The 18,046-nt window shown below is 43.6% G+C and overlaps 1 protein-coding gene across 1 annotated transcript in view; it reads left to right on the top strand.

Annotated features, from left to right (window-relative positions):
• Positions 1 to 17,615, top strand: part of FAM83A (family with sequence similarity 83 member A) — a 55,104-nt gene extending 37,489 nt beyond the window's left edge. Inside the window, exon 4 of the mRNA XM_075352890.1 lies at positions 14,365 to 17,615. Within this exon, the coding sequence (XP_075209005.1) occupies positions 14,365 to 14,929 (565 nt within the window). The 3' untranslated portion in view covers positions 14,930 to 17,615. The remainder of the gene's footprint in view (positions 1 to 14,364) is intronic.
• Positions 17,616 to 18,046: the final 431 nt, after the last annotated feature.

Raw genomic sequence — 18,046 nt, forward strand, 5'->3', positions numbered from 1 at the left:
CAGTGTTTTTCATCATTGAAAGCAATAAAAAAACACATGCAAAAAAAACGGCCAAAACAACACAAAAATATGCACAAAACCTTGGAATTATTCTGCATAAATCTGTGTCTCCATGACAAACCCTCTGCTGCCTCGGTGTTATCGTAGGGTCGATGGGCTTCATAGCAACCAATCATGTCGCTTCTTTCATATTCTATTGTATTCAGATACGAAATTCTGGATTCTAATTGGTTGCTTTAAGGTTCTTTTATGTTTATATACTGTATATATAAAGTTCCTAGTATCACATTACATATCATTTTGATTGAAGGAAATGATGACTCTGAAATTTAACCTGAATGTATAAAATAGCGACCGGAATGTTCCTCATTACATTTCTACATTTCTATGACACCGATCCTAATTCCTAGCTCAGGGTCATTGTATATCTAGATCGGAGGAAGACGCCAGAAATTCTAAACTGTACAAGTTGTTTCAGAAAGGAAAAACGATCTCTTTTTCTTCACAGATGATCTTACAAAACGCTGAACTTAACCCCCTGAGGACGCAGCTTCTTTTACCCTTAAATGTTTTTAAAGGTTGTTTTTTTTTTAAAAAAAAAGCGTCTTTCTTGCAAAAAAGAGCGCCATCCCTGGTCCCCAGGTTGTCTGGGGGTACTGCTCCTCAGCAATGGGGTTCAGCTGCAATACCAGACACAAGCCAAGAACAAGAGTGGTAATATTTTTGGGAAAATGAAAAAAAAATATATCAACCATGTACAACTACAGCTTTTATCCTTTTTCATTACTACATTTGCAGTAGTATATACACAGTGTGCAGAATTATTAGGCAAGTTGTATTTTAGAGGATTTTTTTTATTATTGATCAACAACTATGTTCTCAATCAACCCAAAAGACTCAAATATCAAAGCTTAATATTTTTGGAAGTTGAGTGTTTTTTTTTTAGATTTGGCAATCTTCGGAGGATATCTGTTTGTGCAGGTAACTATTACTGTGCAGAATTATTAGGCAACTTAATAATAACCAAATCTATTCCCATCTCACTTGTTTATTTTCATCAGGTAAACCAATATAACTGCACACAATTTAGAAATAAACATTTCTGACATGCAAAAACAAAACCCAAAAAAATTAGTGACCGATATAGCCCCCTTTCTTATGATGACACTCAGCAGCCGACCATCCATAGGTTCTGTCAGTTGCTTGATCTGTTTACGATCCACATTGCGTGCAGCAGTCACCACAGCCTCCAGACACTGTGCCCAGAGGTGGACTGATTTCCTCCCTGTAGATCTCACATTTTATGAGGGACCACAGGTTCTCTATGGGGTTCAGATCAGGTGAACAAGGGGGCCATGTCATTATTTTTTCATCTTTTAGACCTTTACTGGCCAGCCACGCTGTGGAGTAGTTGGATGCATGTGATGGAGCATTGTCCTGCATGAAAATCATGTTTTTCTTGAACGATACCGACTTCTTCCTGTACCACTGCTTGAAGAAGTTGTCTTCCAGAAACTGGCAGTAGGTCTGGGAGTTGAGCTTCACTCCATCCCAGTGCATTTTACTCCATCCCAGGTCCCACAAGTTCATCTTTGATGATACCAGCCCATACCAGTATCCCACCTCCACCTTGCTGGCGTCTGAGTTGGAGTGGAGCTCTCTGCCCTTTACTGATCCAGCCTCTGGCCCATCCATCTGGCCCATCAGGAGTCACTCTCATTTCATCAGTCCATAAAACCTTTGAAAAATCAGTCTTAAGATATTTCTTGGCCCAGTCTTGACGTTTTATCTTATGTTTCTTGTTCAGAGGTGGTGGTTTTTCAGCCTTCCTTACCTTGGCCATGTCCCTGAGTATGGCACACCTTGTGCTTTTTGATACTCCAGTAACGTTGCAGCTCTGAAATATGGCCAAACTGGTGGCAAATGGCAGCTTCACGCTTGATTTTCCTCAATTCATGGGCAGTTATTTTGCACCTTTTTTGCCCAACACGCTTCTTGCGACCCTGTTGGCTATTTGCCATGAAACGCTTCATTGTTCGCTGATCATGCTTCAAAAGTTTGCCAATTTCAAGACTCCTGCATCCCTCTGCAAGACATCTCACAATTGTGGACTTTTCAGAGCCCGTCAAATCTCTCTTCTGACCCATTTTGAAAAAGGAAAGGAAGTTGCCTAATAATTAAGCACCCCTTATATAGGGTGTTGATGTCATTACACCGCACCCCTCCTCATTACAGAGGTGCACATCACCTGATTTACTTAATTGGTAGTTGGCTCTCAGCCTATACAGCTTGGAGTAGGACGACATGTATAAAAAGTATCATGTGATCAAAACACTCATTTGCCTAATAATTCTGCACACAGTGTATAACACTATGTAATAAACTATATAAGTGGCAAAAGAAACAGCTTTCAACAAAAACATACTAAATACCATTTGTGCAGTCTATGAATTTGTTGTAAGAATATATATATATATATATATATATATATATATATATATATATATATATATATATATATACATGTATATATCCTATCAGTGTAGTTGTATGAGGGATTATTTTTGCAGATTGAATTTTGGGAGCCATTACTGTTCACATAGCTTCATAGCTTCACAACTTAAAGTAGTAATAATAATAGTGGAACGTTTATGCTTTTTGGAGGTGGTGGTAGATGAACAGGGTGTAGGACAGCTGTTTTATGTCTCTGTGGGGTCTTCCTGTGTCTCCTCCATAGCTTTTAATTTCATTCCAATGACGACAGACCGTTTGCGGTGACACTAATGCCCCTGAGCCTGCAGGACAGCTTTAATTTCTTTGGCGCTTGAATCGGACTGCTTATCCATCCTATCTTGCGTTGCAAACTTTCATCAATTCTTCTCCAGCTGTCCACTTCCAGGAATGTTAGCTAAAGTGCCATAGGTAGTAAACGTATTGATTCTGTTGCGCACCAAGGACAAAGTAACATCAAGATCTCTGTAGATGGACTTGTAACCATCAGATTGTTGATATTTTTCAATAGTTTTGGTTCTCCAGTCCTCAGACAGTTGTTCTTCTCCTCTTTATGTTCTTTATGCTTATTGTAGCTCGGTCACACACACACACACACACAGACACACACGATGCGAAGATTGAGTCAACTTCTCCCCTTTTTATTTGGTTTTGGGTGTGATTTTCATATTGCCCACACCTGTTACTTGACACAGGTGAGTTCGAAGGAGGATCAGATGCTTTAAACAAACTTATTTAATTGCAATTTTGGAAAGATGCCAACAATTTTGTTTGGCTCATTTTGGAGATTTTGTGTGACATTATGCCCAATTTGCCTTTTTTTTCCTCTGATTTTTCTTGTGTGTTGTTACAACACACACAAAGAAAATAGACGTTTGTAATTGCAATAATTTTCTTATAGAAATACATCATCTTCTGGAACAATGTGAAGGGTGCCAACATATTCGGCACATTTTTAGACGCAATATATATTATATAATAATCCCGTATAGTATCCATATACCCCTAACAAGATGTACTGTTCTATTAATGCATGCATTTAGCGTAGGAGAATACAGAAAGACAAAAAAAATGCAGATTTTTTTTTTACAGCATAAAATAATAGGACTAATCACTAACATACTTATCCCCATAGCAGTATGGGTAATTAGAAGAAAATTATAAAAAAAAATACCCTAATAACAGAATAATTAATAAATAAATAATGTATATGCGTACTGCTGAAATTCAAAAATAGCTTTAATCTAAAAGGGTTAATATATCACCATAAATATTGATTATTTTTTTTTATGTCGATTTATTTGTTTTGAGAATATATATTATAGAGCAAAATGCATAGACATATCTGCTAACAATAATACTCATCACATTCTGCTTAAAATGACCCTGACAATGGGAAACGAAAACCGGCCAGTGCCGTTACAGCGATGCATGGTGGCATCATTTGTGATCTGATTTGCAGTATTATATGTCAACTCTATGGCAGTATCATTTGCACTTTTTGAAGGAAAACTGTAGAAACAGTATATTATTTTGGTACTAAATTATGTTGGCTGTAAACTGCAGTATTATATTGGCGCCATACAATTAATAATAGGTTGGCTGAATTTTCTTTAAATTTGTCTTTTTGTAAGGATGCTTATAAGCCATGAAATGCTCCTCTGGGAAATTAGATATGCAGATAGCGTCCTCAGAGATGAAGAGGACTTGACCTCTAGTACCACATTTGACGGGGTCCTTCTCCGATATCACACAATAAACAGAGCGAGAGAAGAGTCAGCAATCCAAAAATATTTATTCCAAGCAAATCAAACGGTCCATAACATAATCCACCATATAGAGGGTACAAATAGTCCACAAACAAGAATGTAGTCCAGTAAGCGCATAAATGTCCGAGGGATCAGTCACACTTCTCCAGCAGTCCTTCTCCAGGGAAATCGGGGTTTCTCACAATCTCTCTGGGTTGCTGGCCGCAGCCTCAGCTTTTCCCTCAGAGGATCAATCCTTCTCTCTTGTCCTTCCCAGCCTGACTGACCAATTCTTCAGGTAAGCAGAGAGTTTAGGTGGATCCCAGGCCCCCCTCCCCCAGACTTAGGGACAGAAACACTACAGGGGAGATTACCTACAGACAATACAATGTACACCAAAGCAATACAAATAATGGACAGTGAACCATGCCTAAAATACGAACCTACACACCATCATATACAACCCCCCATATTCCACCATCACACCACGCAATCCTAAAAGTCAATATTGACCCTTTAATGAGACGTCATATGACTTATTATAAAAGCCAAACCAGAATCTCGATTTTCAGACTCAATGTTTCGGTCCTCATCAGTGCAAAGCACAAGATCTGATTTGGCTGCGGTCTAAGGAGTAATGTTTCTCCTAGTGTAAAGTGAAGGGGTCACATATTGAGTTATAGAATAGCTACTTAGGTGGAACTTGTAGGATAGTTTCTTTCATTCTGTGCGTGAACTAATTTGCGTAAAATTTTCCCATGGTGCATTGCCAATAAGACTCCATGGTCTTTTTCAGCACTTCCCCGCACGTAGCCATTAATATCGCACGTGTCTTTCTTTTCTCACCTTTCAAACTAAATACCAATTCATCTTCATTGTTCTGCGGCATCGCTAATTAGTTTCTTTCATTTCTTGACTCAATCTTTGTTTTTTCTTAAATGTTCTTGATTTACAACCCTCTTGTCACGAAGAAGCTATTATCTTGGCTCTGGTCCATATAGCTATGGGCATCTGGCAGAGGCTCAGGCGATGTGTGCCAGGACTGGGTGTAGGCTCTGCAGATGGCACGGTGATCCATCATTCCTAAATTTATGGGTACAGGTGTATGGCGTGAATACAAACACGCGCTATCAATATGTTCCATTCACTAATTTGTGTGTTTCATCTTCTCCATGGGGGAGGAATTTTCTAAGAATTGGAGAAATTTCATAATATGATCGGAACGTTCTTTGTTCAATGATTATATGTTTGTAATTTTTATTCTTTTTTTTTAATTCTTTAAATTATAATTTTAAACTAAATTTGTCCTTTGCTCTGCTGATCCGGCAACAAACATGGCCACAATATCTGCAGCTTTGCACATATACTATAAAGCAACATGGTTCCAAAAGGCTCCCTGCCCCCCAAGACATGTTTTCGTGGAAGACTTTTGCATTTACTATGGTGGCACCTTTGCAGCATTACATGACATACATTAATATTAATGGTCAAGCTCTGTCTTGCATTGCTCTTCACAATGTGAACACACTTTCTGCACCATGGTTCCACATTTTTGGGTTCCTAAAGAGCCATTTTTCTTAGCCCACATGGTACAAACTGCTGTAAAACTAAAACACTTTGAGCGAGTGCCCTGTCCCATGTAGTGCCTGTGCAATCACCAATAACCCAGGGGAGCCTGGAATTGAGGTACTGTTATGTCATTGTGTTTTCTTAAAACAAAAATATAAAATAAATAACTAATAGTCCCTTTGTTAGATAAAAAAATATACAAAAAATGTAAAAAAAAAATATTTTCTTCAAAATAAAAAAAAAACACCTGTGGTTAAAAATAAAGAAAAAAAAAGTCACACAGCAAAAAAAAACCCTAAAACGTTATTTAACTTCTAAATGAAGTGATATAATTTAAAATATAAAATGTACTGTATGTAAAACTTAATTTATAAACAATAGTGAAAATTATTTTTACAAATTGCTAAATGTTAGGTATTGAAAAATTATACAAAACATAAAATATAACCTAAAACAAAAATCATATACAGTACAAAGTTGTGGCTCTTGAAGAGGAAAAGGGCTAAAGAGGGAGGCGTACTCACTCGAGGCTTAGATTGTGAGTCTCAATGAAGACATGACTGACAGATTTAGAGGGAACGACTCCTAAAGTAACTAGAGTGGGTGGATACACTATGACTGTGGCCAAGAGTGGGATGTAGCATGACACTGGGCAGTAGTCATGGGCAAGGTCCACGTTACACCCTGGCACGCTATATGAAGGAGAAGGTTCTGGGTTGTGTGGACTTGTGTCATGTAGGTGGTCCACCCTTGCAGGCCTCATGATGCCATTGACCTTGGCTGGCCAGGACCATATATAAATCCCTTCATATCTAGGGACCCGTCTCACTCAGCCACTGGTTCCTTCAGTCAGTCCGGTGACCCGACTCCAATGTACCACTCTGTGTCTCGGTCACCTCTCTTTTTCGCTGTACTCCGGATCACGCTAACCTTTGTTCCTGTCTCCTCTCACTTCAGGGACACATACGTCATGCAGCCTTGTCAACTATCCAGATCCTGTGTCTGACTCAGTTACACACTGGGCCCTAGATCATGTTCTAACACGAAACTGTGACGCACTGGCAAAACCAGGTACTCACAGATAGGCCCCCGCATAACACCATCCCTCACTTAGGCGACACACAGCCGACCTGAAACCCTAGTCACCCCCCCTTAGGGAAAGATAGACACACCAGTGGGTGGGACCAGGTGGTTGGACACGCCCACCTAGGGGTCTAGACAGCCTGGGGTGGGAAAACAAGCAGTTAAGTTAAGCTGCAGTTCAAGTTCGGAAGTCGAGTTGAGAGGAATGTGGGCTGGAGCTAGGTGTAGCTCCAGCAGAGGAAGTTCAAGCTGAACTTTGCCAGGGTTGGAGCCCTGGTGCCTTTGGCTAGCTGGCAGATGGTGGTCACCGTCAGCAGGAGACAGGACGACGGCTCGGCAGATCCGAGGTGGACCGGGATAGGGTTGTAGCCCGCCGGTACTGACACGGGGAACTGACCCGGAAACCGTAGCACAGAGGGGGTACTCGGACCCTGAAGCCAGGGCCGAAACCAGCGGCCTAGCTAATTAACCGATTGAGGGCAAGATTATAGGTCCTGTCCCACTTAAAGTCCCTAAGAGAAGACAACAGCCCACCGATAGGGATAGGAGGCCACCTCCAGGGCCCATAGATCCCAGCATCTGCGGGCACGGCTCCTTAGGCCACATCCAGCCGGGAGCGGACTCCTGAGTTCCAGACCACACAGTCCACCATACACAAAACAAGTGCAGAGGAAAAGGACAGTGACCACCAGCCCGGGTGGGGACCTGAATGCAACCGGCCACGGCAGCCAGCCACCAGCACCTTGGTTTACCAAAAGACTCGTGTGATTCATTTGCTGTGAGTAACCAAACATCCCCTCGCATGTCCGGGCGCACCGGCCCTTGCCATCGCTATACTCTGCACAAAGACACTGGGTCCCGGGGCAACCATCCCTACCCACGGAGGGGTTAGCATCCAGCTGCCACTACATCTCCCCCAGGTGCCCTACAACAGCAGCGGTGGTGTCCCACTTCACCACACACCGTGGGTGGCGTCACAAACTTAATACGGCCAAGCCTGTACAAATACGTTCCCCCCTTTTATTCGGCGTGTCCGCGTGACCCCCGGGTCCGGAGACCCTTGGGCCACCCACAGAAGGGCCAGATCCGAGCAGTGGCGGCTGCTGGCACGGGGGCGGCACAAAACCATCACTGTCCTTGCATCCTAGCCCCTTCCACTTTGGTCTAGTCCCAACTGTTAATTCTATCTTGACCTATCGTCAGGCAACAACATATAACACAATAACACAGGACACAGTTCACACTGCATATTACACCATCATAATGTGATTGGTGTCTTCAAGAGAACCGTAAAGGGTGCTTTACACGCTGCAACATCGCTAGCGATGTCGAGTGCGATAGCACCCACCCCCGTCGTTCATGCGACATTTGGTGCTCGCTTCCATAGCGAACATTATCGCTACGGCAGCGTCACACGCACATACCTTGTTAGTGACGTCGCTGTGACCGCCGAACAATCGCTCCCTCAAGGGGGAGGTGCGTTCGACATCATAGCGACATCACTGCAGCGTCACTAAGCGGCCAGACAATAGAAGCGGAGGGGCGGAGATGAGCAGGACGTAACATCCCGCCCACCTCCTTCCTTCCTCATTGCCGGTGGATGCAGGTAAGGAGATGTTCGTCGTTCCTGCGGTGTCTCACATAGCGATGTGTGGTGCCGCAGGAGCGACAAACATCGTACCTGTGGTAGCATCGATATTAAGGAAAGGAGCGACCTGTCAACGATCACCGTTTTTGGTCGATTTTGCGATCATTGGTCATTGCTCCTTGGTGTCACACGCTGCGATGTCGCTACCAGCGCCGGATGTGCGTCACTAACAACGTGACCCCGACGATATATCGGTAGCGATGTCGCAGTGTGTAAAGCACCCTTAAGTCTATCTTCTTATATTTCCCCCCTGTTTAATGAAGGTCATCCTCTACCATCTGGAAATCTATAAGACACCAAACGCAACACCAGACTCATAACATTAACCAGTGGGACCTCTTTTTTTCTGCTGCTCCAGTAACAGGTGTGTAAGGGGTGGGCAGACCCCTTACAAGGAAGCACAGGTTTTCTCTGAAGTGGTTAATGCTGTCCCCATAGAAACTGTAGAGGAGGGAGGAGGAGCCGGCAGCTTAGGGGGAAAGGAAGTGTGTGCTGAAGGCAGTTGTGTCCGGGACGGGAGAGAAGAAACAGCCAGGGGCAGAGTGTGGAGCTGAGTGGGCAGAAAGAAAGAAAGAAAGAAGGGAGCTGGAAGAATGGGGAAGCCGGAGAGAAAAGGAGTGGGCGGAACCTCATAGTGCGAAGCAGTCCCGGTGTGGGTCCGGGCTGTGGGTAGCCAGAAGTGGGAGCCGGGCGAAGAGGAGTAGTCAGGCAAGTCACCCACTTGAGGGGACGCTAGGGCAGGCTTTCCCTCAGCTAAAGGAAGCGCCACAGCACTGTGTTTTGTTACTGCCAAGTGTGGAGAATTGCGAAGAATAAAACATGTTTGTTATTTGCATTGAACCATGCCTGAAGAGTATTTGTGCGCCGGACAACATCTGCACCACCACACTCTGCCCCACCAAGACATCTCCCGTCCCGATAGAGACGGCGGAGCCAGGGGTAAGCCTGTCAGCAAGGGCCACGACTACAAGGCCGGAGGCACCCCTGGCGCCCCGTTACATGTGGCGTAGTCGGCAGGATCCGGATCATATGCAAGGGGTCCCGCTCCAAGAAGAAGGAGATCAAGTGATGCCGAGGACACTGGATCCAGATTATTGGAAAAGAGTCCCGATCCCATGGTGGGAAGAGGAAGAAGTGCCTAAGGCGTTGGACCGGGCACAAGATGGCGGCAAGATGGCCGTTGTCTGTGAAGACACAGAAAGCGCGCGCAGAATTGGCGCCAAAAGAAGAGCCTGGGGCTGGCCGGTGCCGAAAAAGAAGTTCGGAGTACTCCGCCCAAAGAGGGGAGGTGCCGGTCCCAGGGCACGAAGGAAGATACGTGAAGTGGGCGGTGTTCCAGAGAAAAAGAAGAACCGCCGCGTAGGGGTCGACCTGATGTGTGAGACTGGGGGTGGAGTATACCCAAGAGCGGGAAAAGTAAGCCCGCCTCCACTTCCTCCAGCATCTCCACTGACCCCGACGCCATTACCAGAAACGCTGACTCCGAGCAAGATAGAGACTCCAGGAAGACAGCAAGCTGCGGTAGCCGCACTAGTAGCGACTAGCCTGGGCAGAGGACGCCCGAAGCAGACTGCGGCTGTGGAAGGACCCACCCTTAACCTACCGGCTGTGCCAGGAGGACCAGAGCGGCCTACTACACAAGAGGCCGCACAGTGGCAACAGGAAATCGAGTGGGAGGAATGCCAATACCGGCGGCGGTCGCAGCAAAGACCGGTGCTAGCTGAACTCTCCCACCCGAGACGTTGGAGCAACCCGCCAACTACGAGCCCTTCCGGAGGCTGCGCCGGTTGCCCGGACAGTCCCTGTCGGAGTACGTGCAGGCCCAACGAGCCGAATGGCAACGTGCATATCATCCGGAGTGACTTTTCAAGACCGGAAGATGGCGGGCCTGTTTTTGTTCAACACCGGCGTTGTTTTGAGCCGGAAGAAGGTGTGTTGTTTGTAACCGTTCAAGTTGCTGAGCCCGGAAGAGAGCCTGATGCTGGACTGAGCCAGGGGCTCCCTCCGCGTCGTTAAGAAGATTTTTGCCGAGTTGTGTTCCTGCCAGCTAACGTCTAAGACCGGGAGTGCTGCAAAAGCCTCCGGGCAGAAACTCCACTAAGACCGGGAGTGCCTGCCGACGGCCTCCGGGCACGACTAAGACCGGGAGCTTCCAGGAGGAACTCCGGGCGCTGGACTGGTGTGCCCTTGCGGGTGCCCTCAGGTGAACATGTTCGCAGTTTCATTAAAATGACTTTGTTTAGTTTTAAAATGTGATTTTAGATTTGTGCCTTGCCGGGAGGCTTAGGCTTAAAGAGGGGAGGTATGTAAGGGGTGGGCAGACCCCTTACAAGGAAGCACAGGTTTTCTCTGAAGTGGTTAATGCTGTCCCCATAGAAACTGTAGAGGAGGGAGGAGGAGCCGGCAGCTTAGGGGGAAAGGAAGTGTGTGCTGAAGGCAGTTGTGTCCGGGACGGGAGAGAAGAAACAGCTAGGGGCAGAGTGTGGAGCTGAGTGGGCAGAAAGAAAGAAAGAAAGAAGGGAGCTGGAAGAATGGGGAAGCCGGAGAGAAAAGGAGCGGGCGGAACCTCATAGTGCGAAGCAGTCCCGGTGTGGGTCCGGGCTGTGGGTAGCCAGAAGTGGGAGCCGGGCGAAGAGGAGTAGTCAGGCAAGTCACCCACTTGAGGGGACGCTAGGGCAGGCTTTCCCTCAGCTAAAGGAAGCGCCACAGCACTGTGTTTTGTTACTGCCAAGTGTGGAGAATTGCGAAGAATAAAACATGTTTGTTATTTGCATTGAACCATGCCTGAAGAGTCTTTGTGCGCCGGACGACATCTGCACCACCACACTCTGCCCCACCAAGACATCTCCCGTCCCGATAGTGACGGCGGAGCCAGGGGTAAGCCTGTCAGCAAGGGCCACGACTACAAGGCCGGAGGCACCCCTGGCGCCCCGTTACAGGTGCAATGAGCACAACATGGCCCCTTCAGCTCCTGACTCCATTTTCCTCCTCTGCTGACTACCGCAATCCACCTCTTCCTAGTGGTAAAGATCTTTCCCTTGCATGTGGGAACTATTTTTGGGGTCAGTGGGGAACCCAATTGTGTCTGGGCCAATAAGGCCTCCAGGCATTTGGCCCTTCCGTTGTCCATGGTTCCACGCCATTTCCTGCCTCTCCTTCAGAGCTCCTGGTGACATTCTTGGCCAAGCCACTTGACCTATCCTCTTTCCTCCACGAAGGCCGCCAATTGCCGTACCTACGTGTCCTATCTTTGGGCCTCCGCAGGTCATCACCAACTCTCACTCTGCCAACATGAGCCTCTGCTCCGCTATTCAACCCTCCATCACACAGCACTTCTTCCTCCATAACTCTCTCTCCAGGGAAATAGCCTTACTCACCCCTCAGTGTTCTGCGTCACCGCTTCGCTTTTCTCGGCTCACCATCTCATTTCTTCCACTCCTCCACCCATTTTCTCGTGTCAGTCAACCCCATATAACACAATAACTCAGGACACAGTAGACACTGCACATTACATTATACAACCATAAAGCAATTGGTGTCTTCTAGGGGGAACATCACAGCAATTCCATTTTCTTACAGGGACACCTTTGTGATTTTGGCCATCAGACCCCTTCTGTCATCCTCTGGAACCTGATCTTCTAGAATAATATTTATACTATAGTAATACTCATGGCTTTGTTTCCCCTCAAGGGTAAGTAATGTACAGTAGGAGGCAGTTGAAGTGTCGATAAGAATATCCCCATCTCGCGGTCTCTGTTCCTACACGCTCATAATTACCAGGCATTGACAGGGCCATGTTGTGCTTTGACTTCTGCATTCTTGTGTCAATAGTCAGAGTAGTGAGAAGATCTGTAATCAATGGGTGGGGGGCACCCAGAGGACTGCACAGGAGATGTTTTGTTTTTTTTTATTATTTTTTTTCTCTTCTTTTCTTGCTTTATGTGAAGTTATGTGATCAAACAGATTTCAAATAGCTGGAATTAGTCACTACATATGAGAAGTCAGGGGAATAGCTGTAGGAGCTGCAAATGCAGAAGCCATGCCAAGAAATCACCAAAACCACAAGAAAGGCGGGGGAAAGAGGGAACTTGGGCTGCTTTTTATGCAATTTTTGTTTTAATTTTTTTTTTTCCCAAATAGCTCAGGCTGATTTAAAGAAATGTGTGAAATTGTCTTTCACACTGCTTCTCAGTTTTTTTCCTTTCTAAATCGCCATATGGGTCCACAGATATGGGCCTTTTTAGTTACAGATAATGTTTGTGGTCTTGCCAAAGAGTTGTGGTTCACAGGATCCTCTGGGTCGTGTCTTTAGGCTCCTGTGCATTATTACCCTGTAAGCACCACCTCCTTGATAAAGTGTATAAAAATTACCATTAGATAAAAAGGCCCATATCGTTGGAATTGTATACTCAGGAAAACAGCAGAAACAAAATAAGAGCAAAAACTGGCCACTTTAGATCTGTTGATCTAGAGTTCCTATTTAAATGATTGTCACCCTCACTGGTTCCCTTCAGCTCCCGATGTGATTCTTACCTGTCCTTGCTGCTCTCTAATTCCTGGTGCCATCTCAACAAACAAAAAATGCCTACTCCTCAGTCAATCATTGGCAGAGGTAGTTAACCGCTGTGGTTCAGAGGGTAATTCTTTACATTTCTTATATATGAAACAGTGCAAGTAAATAAAAAATAACAGGAACCAGGTAATCATTAGAATTGGTGCTTAAAGGGAATCTGTCAGCAGGTTTTTGCTATCTCATCTGAGAACAGCATGATGTAGGCAAAGAGATCCTGAATCTAAGGATGTATCACTTAGATTACTGGCTGCAGATATTCTGACACAATCACTATTTTTAGATTTAGTGATCAAACAGAGCTGAGAGAACTGTTACACCCACGCCAGGCTCTCTATAGAGACTGCACATTGACAGTGAGGTGTCAATCACAGGAGGGGTCCTGCTGGACTGCCGTGCACATGACATTGTAGTCCACTTAATGATAAGTCTTTCTGGTCAAATTGGACCTTGACAAGAAAGGGATCCCTGAATTATATGTCTTAACCCTTACAGCATGCTGTCTTTAGCTTTCATAGCAAAAACTTGATGACAGATTCCCTTTAAGTTGATCGGAGGGTGAGTACATTGCCTTTTCTTCATGTTGTTTAAAGCTTTGGAAAAAGCTTTGCTGCACAACTTCTTTTCTACCACCTGTTACCCATTTCTTGAATATGGGGCTGAGATGTCCAACCTGAACATCGGATGACCCTGGGATGCCCATCCGATGAACATCCCAGCGCCACACATAAGAACCTTTCTGGAGGAGCTCCTTTCTGTGAGGATTCTATAGTCCTATGGATATTTACCAACTCTTCTGGGAGGTCTCACAAATATTCCAGAAGAGTTGTCAAGTATGGTCAACACCTTTTAGGTCTCGGTAGCCAATTCTGTATGTGTAAATCTATAATATTTCAGGCTTCCACACTAGTAAAGGAGTTTTTTTGGTTTCAGAAAAACCCTGTTCTCCAAAAACAAAACTGTGCTTTACTTACCCTCTCCGGGTCCAGCACTGAATCTCAGAAACTGCTCTGAAGCTTTGATATGGTCTGCAGCGCTGATGACATGTCAACTGCTCTGTAGTCAATCAGTAAGCTCAGCAACTCTGAGAATCTATTGCCGGGAATATGGACCAAGAATTTCTATTTCAGTATATAAAAAATGGGAAATAAGATGAATATGATAAACATGAGAATAATGTGTGCCGCTTAATCCTAAATGATTAATACTAACAATGTCCTCTGTTGTGTTTTCAGCTTCACGTGGCTTTCCGGGCAAATTCATAGAAACTTTTTGACTAAGTTTACCGGACAAGTGGTAGAGTTATTTGATGAGGAATTTAGACATCTCTACGCTTCATCCAAACCAGTGATGGGATTAAAGTCTCCTGCTCCTATGCAGCCAGTATTGAGAAAAGAGGAAAGTGTCATGAGCACCATGACAGACAGCAGCACCCAGGAGAGTGCAAACACCACCTCCGACCTTCTGAGCAGTTCCCCAGCTAATAGCATCTCCCAACTTTCACAACTTACCTCATCTCCTACAACTCCTACAACTCCAACCCCAGCTCCAACTCCAAGTCCAACTCAGTCTCCACTTCACAGGATGAATTCCTTCCATGGATACTCCTCCTTGAGATCACCCCAAACCAATTACCCAGTGAACTACTACCAAAGGAATTATGTACCCGAAAGCCCAACACAACTCTTCAACAATAATAACAACATTTACCGCTCCATGAGAACCCGTAGAGAAGACTTCAACCCAACGACAAGATTTACACAGGGATGGAGATTGTTCTCCAATCCGACAATGACTTAAGTCCAAGTGACTATATATTATGTAAATACGTGAAATGCACTGAAAGATAATACAAAAAAGTAAGAGTGCAATGTATAGGACTCTATTGTGATGAGATTCTCAACAAAAATGAATGATTATAATATATCCAAGATAGTGTTCATATATTGCCACCAGAAAGTATTCTTAGGTTGATAGGTCAAAGGTTCCTATTTTTTACTTTCTTTACATGTGCAAAAATGTACTGTCTTTATATTTACTGTTGTGTAACTTAACATAATTGGGTCATGGCCACAAAAAGTGGACATGAAGGTCTGCATTCTTAGGTTAAAATGCACATGTCCGGATATCGCAATCTGAGAATGGACCATGTCTTCTGGACCACTTGCAGGTCTCCTGGCCATTTATGAAGCTGTTAAGTTTGGGTCAGAAGACCCAGGGTCAATTTAGAACTTGTGGTCCATACTTGTACTTGAGATTCAGCTTTAGGCTATGTGCACACCTTGTTTTTTTGCTGAGTTTTTGGAGCGGAAACTGATGGGAAACCTCCAAGTTGTTGAAGAGTTTTGAGGAGGAGGAGAGTTTCCACGCAGTTTCCACTTCAAAAACTCATCAAAAAGACTCAGTGTGAACATAGACTTAGGCAGCACAATATTTATAACACTTGAGAACACAATGACTTGTTTAGGATGACCTAAGTAAGACTCCAAGAATGAGTGTCAGTATAGTGCGCACCTTTTTCGCAGTATTGTGGTCCGTTCGAAGATCGAAAGTCAACCTCTTACTCTGGCTTATGTTTAATGGGGCTCAACAGGGCTATATTCCCAGTAAAATTCATAAATTAATCCAATTACATTGGCTTGTTAGTGTAATTGAACTGCAATAAATGGCCTTTAAACATCATCTATATAAATACTGTATCTTCTGCCATGATTTTTAAACCCAATTGGTACAAGTTTCTAACAGTAAAACTGTCTTTTCTGCCAAACGATGACAGTTCAACATCTATGGTATGTTCACATTGAGGTTTTTGAGGAGTTTTTGGAGCAGAAACTTAGCAAAAACTCTCCAAATCGACCTCAAAAACTGAAAATTCCTTAAAAACGTTGAGTTTTCTCTCAGTTTCTGCTCCAAAAGCTGAAGAAACTCAACGAAGCATGGGTAAATAAATGCTTATATTAAATAAATATATATATACTGCTCAAAAAAAAGGGAACACCAAAATACAAAATCCTTGTTTAAGTGTTCCCTTATTTTTTTGGGCAGTATATATATCTAGAACTGTTTCTGTTCATATAGAGTTATTTTTAAGGTGGACAGATCTGACAAGTTTTCCAGTGGAAACCACTTTGGGAGATGTGGCCTTTAAGGTGTTTACACCGAGTCTTTTTATTTTATGACTTTTTGAAGCTGAGAACAAGTTTTTAAAGAGTTTTTAATTTTTTTGAGGATTTTTGACAGTTTTTATCCAATGCCTATATGTACACATCTTATAAAATCTAGTGAAGCTGACAAGTTTATCAAACAGAAGACTCCTCGGGAAAGTCTGGATTTTTTTTATTTCCTGAAGCAGCTTTTGTGTTGATCTTTCGGTCGTTTTCTGAGCAGTTTTAGGACATTTGTATCAGCCAAGGATTTTTTGGAGGGTTTTCCTATGGTTTTTATGACAACTTTTTACTGTTTGTTTTTTTCACTATATTGAATAATTAAGAAACAGTATTTTTACGCAAAAACCTCTACAGGCCTCTTCTGCAAGTCTTTTGATCCTTCCTATTAACTTGTATTGTAGAGTACAAAATGTTTTCCGAGTGGAAAGCAGCAGAAGAATGGGCCACATGTTTTTAGAGGCCTGAACGTGGATCATGTGTTCATCCTTTTGAATGCTTTTTTCAGTTTTTGCTGCAAAATCCACGACTCCTCAAACACCTAAAAAATCTCAGTATGAGCACACCCTCAGGTCGCCAAATGCCTCGTCATCTATATAGTGGGGCGCATGAGTTGATGAATAATATTCCCAATGTCCCTACTTGTTATCTAGTAAAACCACAGCCAAGGTGATAGGGTTAATACAGTCATCGGGGAGATGTTTTTACCTATAGCAGCCAATCCAAGCAAAATGGTTAAATTCAGTATAATTTTTCCCAAACTTTCAGATTCTGATGAATTCATTTTTTGGGGAATTTAATTAGAAAGAATCTAGTAAAATCGCTTCAAGCAACACCAATGACATGCGCTGCCACACACAAAACGTCACCGATCAGCTGGAAAATCTATTGGAACCAGATAGTGAGGATTCAATCCCTCTACAGCGCCACCAATGGAGAAATGAAGTATTACAACATGTTTATTAAAATCAATTTTAATGCACGTGTCCAATCTTTATAGAGGCTCTCTGTTCTGTTCTAAGTTGGACATACATAGAGTGCACATAGTGTCAGCACCTTCAATATAAATTCATCGCTCTGTACATTGTACATAGTCTTTCTTCTGTTACCTACTAATCAGGCAGCTATACTTATAAATTTGGTGATAAGCAAGAATAGAATTTCTCTATTTCTACAAGCTACATTACACAATATATGTATGTACTGTATATATATGAATATAAAAAAATTAAGATGAATTTAACATGTCAATGAAATGTATGTTCTGCACTGACCGTACTGTCTGTAAATTACTATAATAAAGTGTATATAATGAGGTTAAATTCTTTCTGAAATTTCCTATAGTACGTCCATCTTAAAAACTAGGAAATCCATGTAAAATCATAAATATACTGATTTAGCAGAGTAAACCATCATAATATTCCAATGTGTAGTATTTCTATTGATTACTTTGGGGGCATAAAACTGTGTGAAGGGCACTGTGGGGGCATAATACTGTGTGAAGGGCACTGTGAGGGCATAATACCATGTGGAGGGCTCTGTGAGGGCATGATACTGTGTGAAAAGCACTGTGAGGGAATAATACCATGTGGAGGGCACTTTGAGGGCATTATACTGTGAGAAGGGCACTGTGGGGGTATAATACTGTGTAAAGGGCACTGTGAGGGCATAATACAATGTGGAGGGCACTGTGAGGGCATGATACTGTGTGAAGAGCACTGTGAGGGAATAATACCATGTAGAGGGCACTGTG

This window comes from Anomaloglossus baeobatrachus, chromosome 6 (genome assembly GCF_048569485.1).
Source record: "Anomaloglossus baeobatrachus isolate aAnoBae1 chromosome 6, aAnoBae1.hap1, whole genome shotgun sequence".
In the NCBI taxonomy this organism is placed as follows: domain Eukaryota; kingdom Metazoa; phylum Chordata; class Amphibia; order Anura; family Aromobatidae; genus Anomaloglossus; species Anomaloglossus baeobatrachus.